Consider the following 13,744-nt stretch of genomic DNA (forward strand, 5'->3'; position numbering starts at 1 on the left):
CCAGTGCCTGTCCTCTCTGCAGCGCTGTAGGGCTGCCCAGGGCCTGTCCTCTCTGCCGCACTGTAGGGCTGCCCAGGGCCTGTCCTCTCTGCAGCGCTGTAGGGCTGCCCAGTGCCTGTCCTCTCTATAGTGTTGTAAGGCTGCCCAGGGCCTGTCCTATCTGTATCACTGTAAGGCTGCCCAGGGCCTGTCCTCTCTGCCGCACTGTAAGGCTGCCCAGGGCCTGTCCTCTCTATAGTGCTGTAAGGCTGCCCAGGGCCTGTCCTCTCTGCCGCACTGTAAGGCTGCCCAGGGCCTGTCCTCTCTGCAGCGCTGTAGGGCTGCCCAGGGCCTGTCCTCTCTATAGTGCTGTAAGGCTGCCCAGGGCCTGTCCTCTCTGCCGCACTGTAAGGCTGCCCAGGGCCTGTCCTCTCTGCAGCGCTGTAAGGCTGCCCAGGGCCTGCACTGTGGACTGCAGGACATTGATGGCTGCACCGCACGAGGCCCTTCAATGCCAGAACCTCACACTGAGGTTTGCGAAGGTGGCTTCTCAGATGTCGTCCCCAGTCAGGTGTCCTCTAAGCCATGGGAAAAGAGCAAGCCACCCCGAGGCTGGGAGAGAAGATTTCAGAATCCCCGGAGGAGGCTTCTAGCATGGCCTGTTCTCCCCACAGATAACCTGTGGGGCACATACTCAGACAAGGGGGCATTTGTGGAGAAGAAGGGCGTTCCCTCGGTGCCTGTGCCTGAGGAGGGCCGGCCCAGCGGGATGCCGTACGTCCTCACTGACATCATGACCTACTTCACCTTGCTGGTCGGCATCTACTTCCCCTCCGTCACAGGTGAGCTCTTCTCCCCAGCGTCTCTGTCTGTCCCCTGTGTCTGTATGTCCACCTTGTCCTGTCTCTTCATCTGTCCCTTCTGTCTGTCTGTCTTGTCCTGTGTCTTCTCCATGTATCATCTCAGTCTGTGTATCCACCTTATCCCATCTCTTCTCAGTCTGTCCCCTCGGGTGTGTGTCCGTCTTGTCCCGTCTCTGGTGTTTGCTCTAGCTGTCTCTGTCTGTGTCTTGGTCTCACTCTGTCTCCGTGTGTCCGTCTTGTCCCATCTCTGGTGTTTGCTCTAGCTCTGTCTCTGTCTGTGTCTTAGTCTCACTCTGTCTCCGTGTGTCCGTCTTGTCCTGTCTCTGGTGTTTGCTCCGTCTCTGTCTGTGTCTTAGTCTCACTCTGTCTCGGTGTGTCCGTCTTGTCCTGTCTCTGGTGTTTGCTCCGTCTCTGTCTGTGTCTTAGTCTCACTCTGTCTCCGTGTGTCCGTCTTGTCCTGTCTCTGGTGTTTGCTCTAGCTGTCTCTGTCTGTGTCTTGGTCTCACTCTGTCTCCGTGTGTCCGTCTTGTCCTGTCTCTGTCTGTGTCTTAGTCTCACTCTGTCTCCGTGTGTCCGTCTTGTCCTGTCTCTGGTGTTTGCTCTAGCTGTCTCTGTCTGTGTCTTAGTCTCACTCTGTCTCCGTGTGTCCGTCTTGTCCTGTCTCTGGTGTTTGCTCTAGCTCCGTCTCTGTCTGTGTCTTAGTCTCACTCTGTCTCCGTGTGTCCGTCTTGTCCTGTCTCTGTCTGTGTCTTGGTCTCACTCTGTCTCCGTGTGTCCGTCTTGTCCTGTCTCTGTCTGTGTCTTAGTCTCACTCTGTCTCCGTGTGTCCGTCTTGTCCTGTCTCTGGTGTTTGCTCCGTCTCTGTCTGTGTCTTAGTCTCACTCTGTCTCCATGTGTCCGTCTTGTCCTGTCTCTGGTGTTTGCTCTAGCTCTGTCTCTGTCTGTGTCTTAGTCTCACTCTGTCTCCGTGTGTCCGTCTTGTCCCATCTCTGGTGTTTGCTCTAGCTCTGTCTCTGTCTGTGTCTTAGTCTCACTCTGTCTCCGTGTGTCCGTCTTGTCCTATCTCTGGTGTTTGCTCTAGCTCTGTCTCTGTCTGTGTCTTAGTCTCACTCTATCCCCGTCCCCTCAGCTGCGGTTGGGACTCCTTTGACTGCCACGGTTGGGTTTTGCTGTGCACTGTTGGCTCTTTGGTCTGCTCTGCAGGTATCATGGCAGGATCCAACCGCTCTGGCGACCTCAAGGATGCGCAGAAGTCCATCCCCACAGGCACCATCCTGGCCATTGTGACCACGTCGTTCATTTGTATCCTTAAGGACTCGTGTGCTGGAGGAATGGGTCTAGCCTCAGCCTGTGCAGACCCCGGCTGTAGGTTCTCCTGGGGTAGTCGGTCCTGACCACAGCGTTTCCCCCACGCTGGGGCTGCCAGCGATGTGATGGCGCAGGATAAAGCCTGGCAGCCCCTCAGGTTCCTCGTGATCGGATGTGTGAGAGTACGTCATGCATACAACCTGAGCGGCCAGCATTCATAACAGCCACCACGTGACAGTGTGTGGCAGACACTAGCTGCCGTCTCTTTTATGAAGCTGAGATTTCAGGAGACGTTGTGTTACTCAGTGAGCTGCTCCTACTGACCCCCCCCCCCCCACACACACACACTGGGGATCAGGCCATAGGCCACACACCTCTGGCCACCTGAGGCTCTGGCTGCAGCTAGGGGAGATGAGAGGATGGTGGAGATGGGGTGGTGGAGATGTGGGGGGTTGGAGATGAGGAGGTAGTGGAGATGTGGGGGGTGGAGATGTGGGGGGTGGAGATGTGGGGGGTGGAGATGTGGGGGGTTGGAGATGAGGAGGTAGTGGAGATGTGGGGGGGTGGAGATGTGGGGGGGTGGAGATGTGGGGGGTGGAGATGTGGGGGGTGGAGATGAGGTAGTGGAGATGTGGGGGGGGTGGAGATGTGGGGGGGTGGAGATGTGGGGGGGTGGAGATGTGGGGGGTGGAGATGTGGGGGGTGGAGATGTGGGGGTTGGAGATGTGGGGGGGTGGAGATGTGGGGGGTGGAGATGTGGGGGGGTGGAGATGTGGGGGGTGGAGATGAGGAGGTAGTGGAGATGTGGGGGGGTGGAGATGTGGGGGGTGGAGATGTGGGGGGTGGATATGTGGGGGGGTGGAGATGTGGGGGGTGGAGATGTGGGGGGTGGAGATGTGGGGGGGTGAGATGTGGGGGGTGGAGATGTGGGGGGGTGGAGATGTGGGGGGTGGAGATGTGGGGGTTGGAGATGTGGGGGGTTGGAGGTGAGGAGGTAGTGGAGGTGGGGGGGTGCTCTGAGCGCATGAGGGGGGAGCACAGCAGTGGGTCTCGGGACCCCTGACACTTGGAGATGAGGCTGTGGTGTGGGAAGTCAAGCACCGGCTTGGTCTGGGCACAGCAAGAGGATGGGTTCACAGACCCTGGGACATGTCTACCCCGAAGCTTTCCCCTGCTGTCCCTTCACCCCAGGACTTGTCCCTCCTTGACCTTCGCTGCAGATCTCTCCTGCATAGTGCTTTTTGGGGCCTGCATCGAAGGCGTCGTGCTGCGAGACAAGTACGTGCCTCTCGGGGCAGTGCTGCCAGTGGGCCAGGCTGTGCGCTCAGGCCCGGCTTTCCGAGGGCCATTTCGCCTGGGGAGTTCGCATCCCTGGGCTGAAGGCTCTGGGCCAGGCTGTGCGCTCAGGCCCGGCTTTCCGAGGGCCATTTCGCCTGGGGAGTTCGCATCCCTGGGCTGAAGGCTCTGGGCCAGGCTGTGCGCTCAGGCCCGGCTTTCCGAGGGCCATTTCGCCTGGGGAGTTCGCATCCCTGGGCTGAAGGCTCTGGGCCAGGCTGTGCGCTCAGGCCCGGCTTTCCGAGGGCCATTTCGCCTGGGGAGTTCGCATCCCTGGGCTGAAAGCTCTGGGCCAGGCTGTGCGCTCAGGCCCGGCTTTCCGAGGGCCATTTCGCCTGGGGAGTTCGCATCCCTGGGCTGAAGGCTCTGGGCCAGGCTGCCCTTTGCCTGACCGAGGGGATCAGGTGGCACCGCTCCATCCTGGAGCCGGGGAGCTGATCAGAGCAAAGTGGATGCCCGACAGGGCAGGTGTGGGAAGGACACTCGCGAGCCTCTGCTGTAGTTGAGGAGCCCTTCTCATCAGAACCTCAGCTTCCAGGGTCCTGGGGCCCCCATTGGTGAGGACACCTGAGCTTCGAGACCCATGGATATGCTGTCTTCACAAAAGTGACGGGCTTGGGGCTGGGAATGTGGCCTAGTGGTAGAGCGCTCGCCTCGTACACATGAAGCCCTAGGTTTGATTCCTCAGCACCACATATATGGAAAAGGCCAGAAGTGGTGCTGTGGCTCAAGTGGCAGAGTGCTAGCCTTGAGCAAAAAGAAGCCAGGGACAGTGCTCAGGCCTTGAGTTCAAGCTCCGGGACTGGCCAAGGAAAAAAAAAAGTGACAGGTGAGACCCACCTGGGCTGGACCAGGGCGTTCTGGTGCCCAGAGGACTTGTGAGAGCAGGGCGATATCAAAGCCTTTCCACAGGGTGCTGACCAAGCTCGTGGGGCCTCAGTCAGGCACAGTCTCCGGTCCCGTGTCCTCATCTCCCTTTCCCCTTGGCCCAGGGGTTTGCACTGGGAACAGAGACACTTTCCTCCGTCTCCAGCTCAGTTTAGAAACTGCTGATGGCTCCCTCTGCACCTGCAGGTTTGGGGAAGCCCTGCAGGGAAACCTGGTCATCGGCATGCTGGCCTGGCCGTCTCCCTGGGTCATCGTCATTGGCTCCTTCTTCTCCACCTGTGGCGCAGGACTGCAGAGTCTGACCGGGGCACCCCGCCTCCTGCAGGCCATTGCCCGTGATGGCATCGTCCCTTTCCTGCAGGTGAGCTCTCGGTTCTGGTGGAGGTCTGTTCTCGTGGGCTCGCCGCTGTGTGAAGCTCACCTGTCCTCTGCAGCCCTCAGCATCCTTTCCTTGTTCTGTATTTTTACTGTTTTCACTGCAATCTGTCTGAGGGTAGTTCTTCTCTGCCTCTCTGGGGTCCCGTGAGCTTCAGCCACCTGAATGGCTTGCAGATGCTGCCTCCCGGGCGTCACGGGCCTGTTAACCAGGGACCCTCGTCCGAGCCCCCTGCCGGCACGGAGGCTTTCTAGACTGCACTTGGAGAGGGTTGATGGAGACAGGGGCTCCCTTGCTCCTCTGATAGTACCTCAGGTCAGATGCTTAAATAGCAGAAATTTGTTTTTTCTTCTTCTGGAAAATGAGGTCTCAGATCTAGGTGCAGCAGCGCTGGTTCTCCTGAGCCTGTCTTCTTCATTTTTGGGTTTTCCTCCTGGTTCTATCTGTGTGCAGTCTGGTGATAGGCTACGTACAGGAGAATGAGGTTCTCCTAGCCCCACACCTTAGAGACTTTCCTGGGCAGAATCGGTCAGGCAGCTCACCTCCCAGGGAGGCACCCGGCCGCCCAGCCCCCCGCTTCCCTTCGTCCTGCAGGTGTTCGGCCATGGGAAGGCCAACGGGGAGCCCACGTGGGCCCTTCTGCTCACGGCACTCATCTGCGAGACCGGCATTCTCATCGCCTCCCTGGATGCGGTGGCACCCATCCTCTCCATGTGAGTGTCCGGGGAGGGGGAGGGGGAGGACAAGGCCCCTCCCTGCCCTCCCGGGCCCTGAGCTTCCCAGTGAACACACAGTCTTTCAGGCTGGGTGGTCACTTACCAGAGTTGTTGGCCCAGGTGGAGCTGGTGTGGCTGGCTGGATGGCCACCGCACCAGGGCCTGTAGCTGTCTGTGTAGCATAGGGTCATTTGTGACAGGCCCCGGACTTGGGGCCACTGTGTGGAGCCAGTCTGGAGGGACAGGGAAACTATGGAGGGGGCGCAGTAGTGTGGATGGGGGCGGGGTTGTCGGTGGTGGACAGTGTATGGGTAGGACAGCAGGTGAGGGACACTGTGTGACCCGTGTGACTCACGTGACTCACGTGGCCTGTCCTGCCACAGGTTCTTCCTCATGTGCTACATGTTTGTGAACCTGGCCTGCGCGGTGCAGACTCTGCTGCGCACACCCAACTGGCGTCCCCGCTTTAAGTACTACCACTGGTAAGGCCCCCTGGTGCCGGCGGTCTGCTGGGGAGGAGGCCCAAAGGGCCAGGGTACCAGCTGTCATCAGGGCTGGCTGCCATTGAGCCCGGAGCCCCGGGCTGGACCAGTGAGGCCCAGGAGGCTCTAAATCTGTGCCTGGCCTCTGACCCCAGCGCAGGCCCGGGGTTGAGCCTCAGACATCGGGCATCTGTGGGCAGACGGAACCTGTTTAGTGTTTTGCCTGGAGCATGGAGCCAGCATCCAGCATTGTCGGGAGCTACAGCTCCCACTGGCGGGGCCCTGGTCCCGGGTCCCACCGGTCTCAGATCTCAGGCGTGAGCGGGCACGAGCCCGATGGCCAGGTGTCAGGCAAAGGATGATTTTCCTAAGGACAGAAGTGACGTGGGTGGCTCAGTGCTTAGATGCTGGAGGAGGGCCACGCGGCTGGAGTCTGAGCCGTGTGTCCCTCAGGACCCTGTCCTTCCTGGGCATGAGCCTGTGCCTCGCCCTCATGTTCATCTGTTCCTGGTACTATGCCCTCTTCGCCATGCTCATCGCCGGCTGCATCTACAAGTACATCGAGTACCGAGGGTGAGTGGCAGAGCGCGTTCACCCAGACAGGGCAGCCCACGGGGGCTGGGCCTGGGCGGCACCGACGGCGCTTCCGTGGGGTCAGAGTTCCTCCTTGCTTCCCACGGCGAGGTCAGCACCCCCAAACCCGGGGCTTGGGTTTGCAGCCTGAGAGCTGAGAGCACGGGCTGTCAGGATTTATTAACACGCGTGCCTACATCTGCAGGCAACATCTGTGGTGTTTTATGGTCTGTGCTTGGGGGACTTTTTCCGAATTTCCAAAAAGTCCAAATACCTTGTATAGAAAGAATGCCTGGGCCAGAGTGGCCTGTGCCGGAGCTGTGTCAGAGCAGGAGGGACTCCCCGCCCCGCCCTCTCCCCATCCTCCCTCCCCTTCCGCATGCCGCTGTCCCCGAAGCCTGCCCACCCTGCCCACCCTGCCTCTGGGGGCCATCCGGTGCCCATCCCAAAGCTTGAGAGCAGCCTGGCGCGGTGCCTTCAAAGCAACTCTGTGAGCTGACGGGCTCTTGTTCTCCCTGACCCTGTGCCCACCTCCATGGCCCGGCGGCTTGCTCTCTACGTTCCCAGAGGACCCAGAGCTGAAGCCCTCTGAAGCAGTTCCCTGGTGGATGGTGGGGGGGGGGGCACTCCCTGCAGGTCCCTGGGGGGGGGGCATAGGCCTCTCCCTGTTGGTAGGTCTGGACACTCAGCTAGCTCTGTCCAAGGTCACCGCTTTTCACAGCACCCTGTCCTTCGCCTGAATTGCCCCTCGTGGCCAGTGCTCTGCAGGAGGAAGCCGCCCCTCTCTGGGGTCTGCAGAAACCCCTGGGCATCCTCTCAGGTGCACACTGCTCGGGCACTGCTGGACTCAGTGGTCACGTCTGTCTCTGTCCCCCCACAGCGCTGAGAAGGAGTGGGGCGATGGCATCAGGGGCCTGTCACTGAACGCCGCCCGTTATGCCCTGCTCCGTGTAGAGCACGGCCCCCCTCACACCAAGAACTGGAGGTGAGTGCTCAGGCCCAGACCCGGTGGCAGGACAGCGCCAGGAGGCCGAGGCCCGCTGGGAAGCGCTGCTCTCCAGCTTTGGCCTTCAGCCTCCTAGGGCCTCGGCGGGCAGTGAGACAGCCGCCAGGCAGCAGTCATGGCGTCCTAGCAGGCCTCTGGCAGTGTGGCTAGGTGTCCCTGGAGGCAGGTGCCAGCCCTGCAGCTGCGGGAGGCAGCGGGCCCTGCCTCACCTCAGGAGGCCCGGAGGGGAGCACTGGCGTTTGGAGCCTGGGGCCCGAGGCCTCGGCAGCCCTGCGTCTGGCTGCCTTCCCTAACCGGGGTTCCTTGGTGTCCCCCCCGCCCAGGCCCCAGGTGCTGGTGATGCTGAACCTGGACGCGGAGCAGTGCGTGAAGCACCCCCGCCTGCTGTCCTTCACCTCCCAGCTGAAGGCGGGCAAGGGCCTGACCATCGTGGGCTCCGTGCTGGAGGGCACCTACCTGGACAAGCACGCCGAAGCACAGCGGGCCGAGGAGGTCGGCGGGCTGGGCGCAGGGGTGGGGGGGAGGGCTGGGGAGGGCGTGGACCACCAGGGCCTCCTGCGGGCCGACCGGAGCGTTCTGTATCTTGAGTTCTTGAAGTGAGTCTTGGTATGCGGCTGCCTCTGTTCTGTCAAAGACAGCGTGGGCAACTGAATTGTGCTGGCGTGAGTCCTGGAGAGGCCCGGTGTGCAGCAAGCCAAGATGGACGCTGGGGGACCGGGCCACGGGGGGCCCCCGCTGCCCGGCCTCACCCCTGGGCCTCCGGCCCTCGCTGCGCCCGCTGCCTCGCCGCCCCTCCCTGTACTTGCGCTCTGCAGCTGTGGGGGTCGTGGGCTTCCCTGTGGGTGAGGGCGTGAGGGACCTGCACCTGCTCCTGCCTGGGTGACCCCTGCAAAGGGGGAAGGCGGTCTCGGTCACTTAGAGTTTACTTCCTGTCTGGGTGATACTTGGACCACAGTCCACCTGTTCTGTGTTTCCTGTCACAGCTAGGGTGGACGCCAGCGTCTTCTGTGGACCACAGTCCCCCTCTTCTGTGTTTCCTGTCACAGCTAGGGTGGACGCCAGCGTCTTCCCTGGACCACCGTCCCCCTCTTCTGTGCTTCCTGTCACAGCTAGGGTGGACGCCAGCGTCTTCCGTGGACCACAGTCCCCCTCTTCTGTGTTTCCTGTCACAGCTAGGGTGGACACCAGCGTCTCCCGTGGAGATGATCTCAGCTTCTCATCCTGGCTTGTCAGAACTGCAGGGCTCCTGATCTCAAGCTTCTCCTGTAGCTAGGATGATGGGTACTTAACTCTGTGTCCAATGTGTTGAGAAAGGGTCTCATGTTTTCTTCCCAAGCTAGCCTGGAACCTTCTCTTTCTATTCTTAGCCTTTAAATAGTTAGGATGACTGGTACCCAGTCACTTTACAGTATCTAATTTAGGGCCAGGCTGTATTTTTTTTGTCAGTCCTGAGTTAGGACCTCATTCATGCATGCTTAGGCAAGTGTTCTATCACTGAGCTGTATCCCACACAGGGTGGAGGATTTGAATCGCAGTGTGTTTCAGCTGAGTTGCCTTTGGAGGGTCTGAGCTAGCCATGGCTGTCTCTGGAGCAGTTGCTCATTGTCAGCAAAGGCAGGAAGAAGCCCCAGGGGCCCCTCAGACTCAGGTCTGGCCCCGTTGCTATTGGAGCCATTTCAAGTACAAGCTGGCAATAAAAATGAGAGCAGTTTGGAGGAACCTTTTAAGTCATAAAATCTTCTATAAGAAACTGACTTGGGGGCTGGGAATATGTCCTAGTGGCAAGAGTGCTTGCCTCCTATACATGAGGCCCTGGGTTCGATTCCTCAGCACCACACATACAGAAAAGGCCAGAGGTGGCGCTGTGGCTCAAGTGGCAGGGTGCTAACCTTGAGCAAAAAGAAGCCAGGGACAGTGCTCAGGCCCTGAGTCCAAGGCCCAGGACTGGCAAAAAAAAAAAAAAAAAAAAAAAGAAAGAAACTGACTTGGCAACTCAAGAGCCTGTCAGGACTCCGTGGCCTTCCCTCTGTCCAGTTGTGCGAGGACGTGGTCAGTGTTTTAGCCACTTGGGCCTCGGTGGCCTTCCCTCTGTCTAGTGTGAGGATGCTGCAGCCTTGGCAGTTGCAGAGCCAGGGGTGTGGTGCCCAGAACCTGGAGAGACATGTCTGGGAAGGGCGGCACTTGGCCCTGTCTGGGAAGGGCGGCACTTGGCCATGTCCGGGAAGGGCAGCACACTGAGCCCTTTCTCTCTAGGTTGTGCCCAGCCAAGCCCTGACATGCTGGTCTACCCTACGGAGTGGGCTTCCTGTGGCCAGGGCGGTCACACCCAGGGGGGTTGAACAGCCTTCTTCCACGGCTCCTCCACGGTGGGGACTTCTTACTCCTTCCTGCTTGGGGCAGTGGTGTCGTCTCCACAGCACCTGCCCCCTGGACGCGCCGCACCACTCACCTGTGGGCTCTTTGGGGAAGCAGTCTGCATGCTGGACTGGACATGCATGCCTGGTGCTGGCCCTGTGTATTCCAAGTGGACAGTGGAGGTGACCAAGGAGTAAGAGTAAGGGGTAGGAGGTGACAGGAGGGGCGAGGCGGGATCGGGAGCCGTGTGTGTGTGTGTGTGTGTGTGTGTGTGTGTGTGTGTGTGTGACTGCAGAAGTAAGCTGTGTCATCATGACACCACAAGGTGACGGTGTAGCAACTGAAATCGTGACAAGGAGGCAGGAAGTGGCCTAGCCCTCTGTGTGAGCTGCCTGTGGCTTTTGGAGGGACACCCAGATTAGGCCCCTCGCACCCACAGACAGTAACTGACGTCAACATTAGCATCTCTGATGGCGGCGTGGGCAGGGCCACGTGCCGAGCCCTCCACTTCTAGTTCTAGGACTCCAGAGGTCTCTGGGCTGGTGGCAGTGCCCCTCTGTGGCCTGCATCTCCACACCATTTCCTCTTCTGCCTGAAATCTCAGCCTTTCACCGTGCTGCAACGCGTCGGCTTACCAGGGTCACTGGGTCAATCCCTTCTCCCCATCCTCACCCTGAGCCAGGCACTGGTAGCACCCGACGGGGCCCGAGGGACGTGGAAATGAGGTATCCGTGGGCCCACAACAATGGCAGTGTGTTCCTGCCCTGAAAGAGAATTAGAGATTACTGCCCATGTGGGTGGGAAACCCAGCAGGGTGGTTGTCCTTCACGGCAGATGCGCTGTGCCCAAGGAGACCTGCACGCCTGGCTGTTCGAGGCCAGCGTTCCACGCCACGGGTCGTGGTGTGTCCAGCTTTCCCTTAAAGCCTCGCTGCTCAGTGGAGGCTGCTTCCCTGGCAGCCGTAGAAGAAGGGACATAGGAAGGGGCATATTGGCCACCAGCATTGTCTTATGGCTTATCTGGTACTTTCTTCCTGGAATCCTTGGAAATGCAGCCCTTCTTTAGAAGGGCTGAAGGATTTGACTCACTGTAGTTGTGTCTTCGTTGTTCGGATTGAACAGCACGTGGCCCCAGAAGTCCTGGAAGCGCAGTGGGTGGCTTGGTGAGGACACCCATGGCTGGAAAGGGCACGGGGCGTCGTGTGTTCTGCGAGTCTCCTGCACTCCGTTGTGCCTCCTCACAACTCTTCAGCAGCCCTCTCCCTCCAGGATGCCACGCACTGACTCTGCCCCTCTCCTGCAGAACATCCGGGCTCTGATGGGTGCAGAGAAGACCAAGGGCTTCTGCCAGCTGGTCGTTTCCTCCAATCTGCGGGACGGCACATCTCACCTGATCCAGTCAGCCGGCCTTGGAGGCATGAAGCACAACACGGTGCTCATGGCCTGGCCCAAGTCCTGGAAGCAGGCAGACAACCCTTTCTCCTGGAAGAACTTCGTTGGTGGGTGTACTAGAAGTGTGTGGGCGCCTGTGTGCTGTTATAACCGGTGCCATCTTAGGAATGTGTGCTTAGTGCTGCTAAAGCCCTGGACAAGCTGCTGCTAGACAGAAACAGGCCCCGTTGAAAGATTGCAACCGCCCTCTTCTCCCTCGTGCTCTGCCTTCTTTGGGGGAGGAAGTGCTCCCTCAGGTGTGACTTGCGGGCACCGGAGTCTGGGGGAGCTGGTGACACAGCCTTCCATCCTCCTGCCCCCGGGAGGACCTTTGTGTGACCCCACTGCTCTCCCGCTTGCCCTCGAGTGACCCGCCTGTGTCTCCCCACAGACACTGTCCGTGACACCACTGCGGCCCAACAGGCCCTGCTGGTGGCCAAAAACATCGACATGTTCCCACAAAACCAGGAGCGCTTCAGCGAGGGGAACATCGACGTGTGGTGGATCGTGCATGACGGGGGCATGCTGATGCTGCTGCCCTTCCTGCTGTGCCAGCACAAGGTGGCCGTGCAGTGGACTGGGGGGAGGGCAGGAAGGGAGGGCGTGGGGGGCTTGCGGGGCTTGAGACAGGAAGCCAGCACAGCACTGGGGGGGGGGGGGGAGCTTGCTGGAATGCCCCTTCCTCCTCCAGGTGTGGGCTGGGCTGGGGGCCTGTGGGGGTGGGGGGCCTGCTGGAACGCCCCTTCCTCCTCCAGGTGTGGGCTGGGCTGGGGGCCTGTGGGGGGGGGCCTGCTGGAATGTTCCTCCTCCAGGTGTGGGCTGGGCTGGGGGCCTGTGGGGGTGGGGGGCCTGCTGGAATGTTCCTCCTCCAGGTGTGGGCTGGGCTGGGGGCCTATGGGGGTGGGGGGCCTGCTGGAACGCCCCTTCCTCCTCCAGGTGTGGCGGAAGTGCCGGATGCGCATCTTCACAGTGGCCCAGGTGGACGACAACAGCATCCAGATGAAGAAGGACCTGCAGACGTTTCTGTATCACCTCAGGATCAGCGCGGAGGTGGAAGTCGTAGAGATGGTGAGTTCCTCTGCTGCTCTGTGGGGAGGGAGGTCAGGTGCCACTTGATAGTGATGGAGTTGAAAACACCCCACACGCTGGACTTGTTCAGGCAGTGTCCCCACACGCTGGGCTTGTGCACGGTGTCCCCACACGCTGGGCTTGTGCACAGTGTTCCCACGCGCTGGGCTTGTGCACAGTGTTCCCACGCGCTGGGCTTGTTCAGGCAGTGTCCCCACGTGCTGGGCTTGTGCAGGCAGTGTCCCCACGTGCTGGGCTTGTGCAGGCAGTGCAGTGTCCCCATGCGCTGGGCTTGTGCAGTCAGCAGTGTCCCCACGCGCTGGGCTTGTGCAGTCAGCAGTGTCCCCACGCGCTGGGCTTGTGCAGGCAGTGTCCCCACGCGCTGGGCTTGTGCACAGTGTCCCCACGCGCTGGGCTTGTGCAGGCAGTGTCCCCACGCGCTGGGCTGTGCACAGTGTCCCCACGCGCTGGGCTTGTGCACAGTGTCCCCACACACTGGGCTTGTGCAGGCAGTGTCCCCACACGCTAGGCTTGTGCAGGCAGTGCAGTGTCCCCACACGCTGGGCTTGTGCACAGTGTCCCCACGCGCTGGGCTTGTGCACAGTGTCCCCACGCGCTGGGCTTGTGCAGGCAGTGTCCCCACACGCTAGGCTTGTGCAGGCAGTGCAGTGTCCCCACACGCTGGGCTTGTGCACAGTGTCCCCACACGCTGGGCTTGTGCACAGTGTCCCCACGCGCTGGGCTTGTGCAGGCAGTGCAGTGTCCCCACACGCTGGGCTTGTGCACAGTGTCCCCACACGCTGGGCTTGTGCACAGTGTCCCCACGCGCTGGGCTTGTGCACAGTGTCCCCACACGCTGGGCTTGTGCAGGCAGTGTCCCCATGCGCTGGGCTTGTGCAGGCAGTGTCCCCACGCGCTGGGCTTGTGCAGGCAGTGCAGTGTCCCCACACGCTGGGCTTGTGCACAGTGTCCCCATGCGCTGGGCTTGTGCACAGTGTCCCCACGCGCTGGGCTTGTGCACAGTGTCCCCACGCGCTGGGCTTGTGCAGTCAGCAGTGTCCCCACGCGCTGGGCTTGTGCAGGCAGTGTCCCCACGCGCTGGGCTTGTGCACAGTGTCCCCACGCGCTGGGCTTGTGCACAGTGTCCCCACGCGCTGGGCTTGTGCACAGTGTCCCCACGCGCTGGGCTTGTGCACAGTGTCCCCACACGCTGGGCTTGTGCACAGTGTCCCCACACGCTGGGCTTGTGCACAGTGTCCCCACGCTCTGGGCTTGTGCACAGTGTCCCCACACGCTGGGCTTGTGCAATCAGCAGTGTCCCCACACGCTGGGCTTGTGCACAGTGTCCCCACACGCTGGGCTTGT

At 60.7% G+C, this 13,744-nt stretch overlaps 1 protein-coding gene across 2 annotated transcripts in view; it reads left to right on the forward strand.

The window, feature by feature from the left end:
- Positions 1 to 13,744, forward strand: part of LOC125345086 (solute carrier family 12 member 7) — a 48,754-nt gene that overhangs the window by 24,037 nt on the left and 10,973 nt on the right. For both annotated transcript variants that reach the window (XM_048337329.1, XM_048337328.1), the window contains exons 9-20: positions 654 to 821; positions 2,046 to 2,144; positions 3,371 to 3,428; positions 4,560 to 4,734; positions 5,344 to 5,462; positions 5,849 to 5,947; positions 6,401 to 6,520; positions 7,401 to 7,505; positions 7,850 to 8,018; positions 11,184 to 11,379; positions 11,703 to 11,872; positions 12,248 to 12,379. In XM_048337329.1, coding sequence (XP_048193286.1) covers positions 654 to 821; positions 2,046 to 2,144; positions 3,371 to 3,428; positions 4,560 to 4,734; positions 5,344 to 5,462; positions 5,849 to 5,947; positions 6,401 to 6,520; positions 7,401 to 7,505; positions 7,850 to 8,018; positions 11,184 to 11,379; positions 11,703 to 11,872; positions 12,248 to 12,379 — 1,610 coding nt within the window. The remainder of the gene's footprint in view (positions 1 to 653; positions 822 to 2,045; positions 2,145 to 3,370; positions 3,429 to 4,559; positions 4,735 to 5,343; positions 5,463 to 5,848; positions 5,948 to 6,400; positions 6,521 to 7,400; positions 7,506 to 7,849; positions 8,019 to 11,183; positions 11,380 to 11,702; positions 11,873 to 12,247; positions 12,380 to 13,744) is intronic.

Source organism: Perognathus longimembris, unplaced genomic scaffold (genome assembly GCF_023159225.1).
Source record: "Perognathus longimembris pacificus isolate PPM17 unplaced genomic scaffold, ASM2315922v1 HiC_scaffold_5290, whole genome shotgun sequence".
NCBI classification, from domain to species: Eukaryota; Metazoa; Chordata; class Mammalia; order Rodentia; family Heteromyidae; genus Perognathus; species Perognathus longimembris.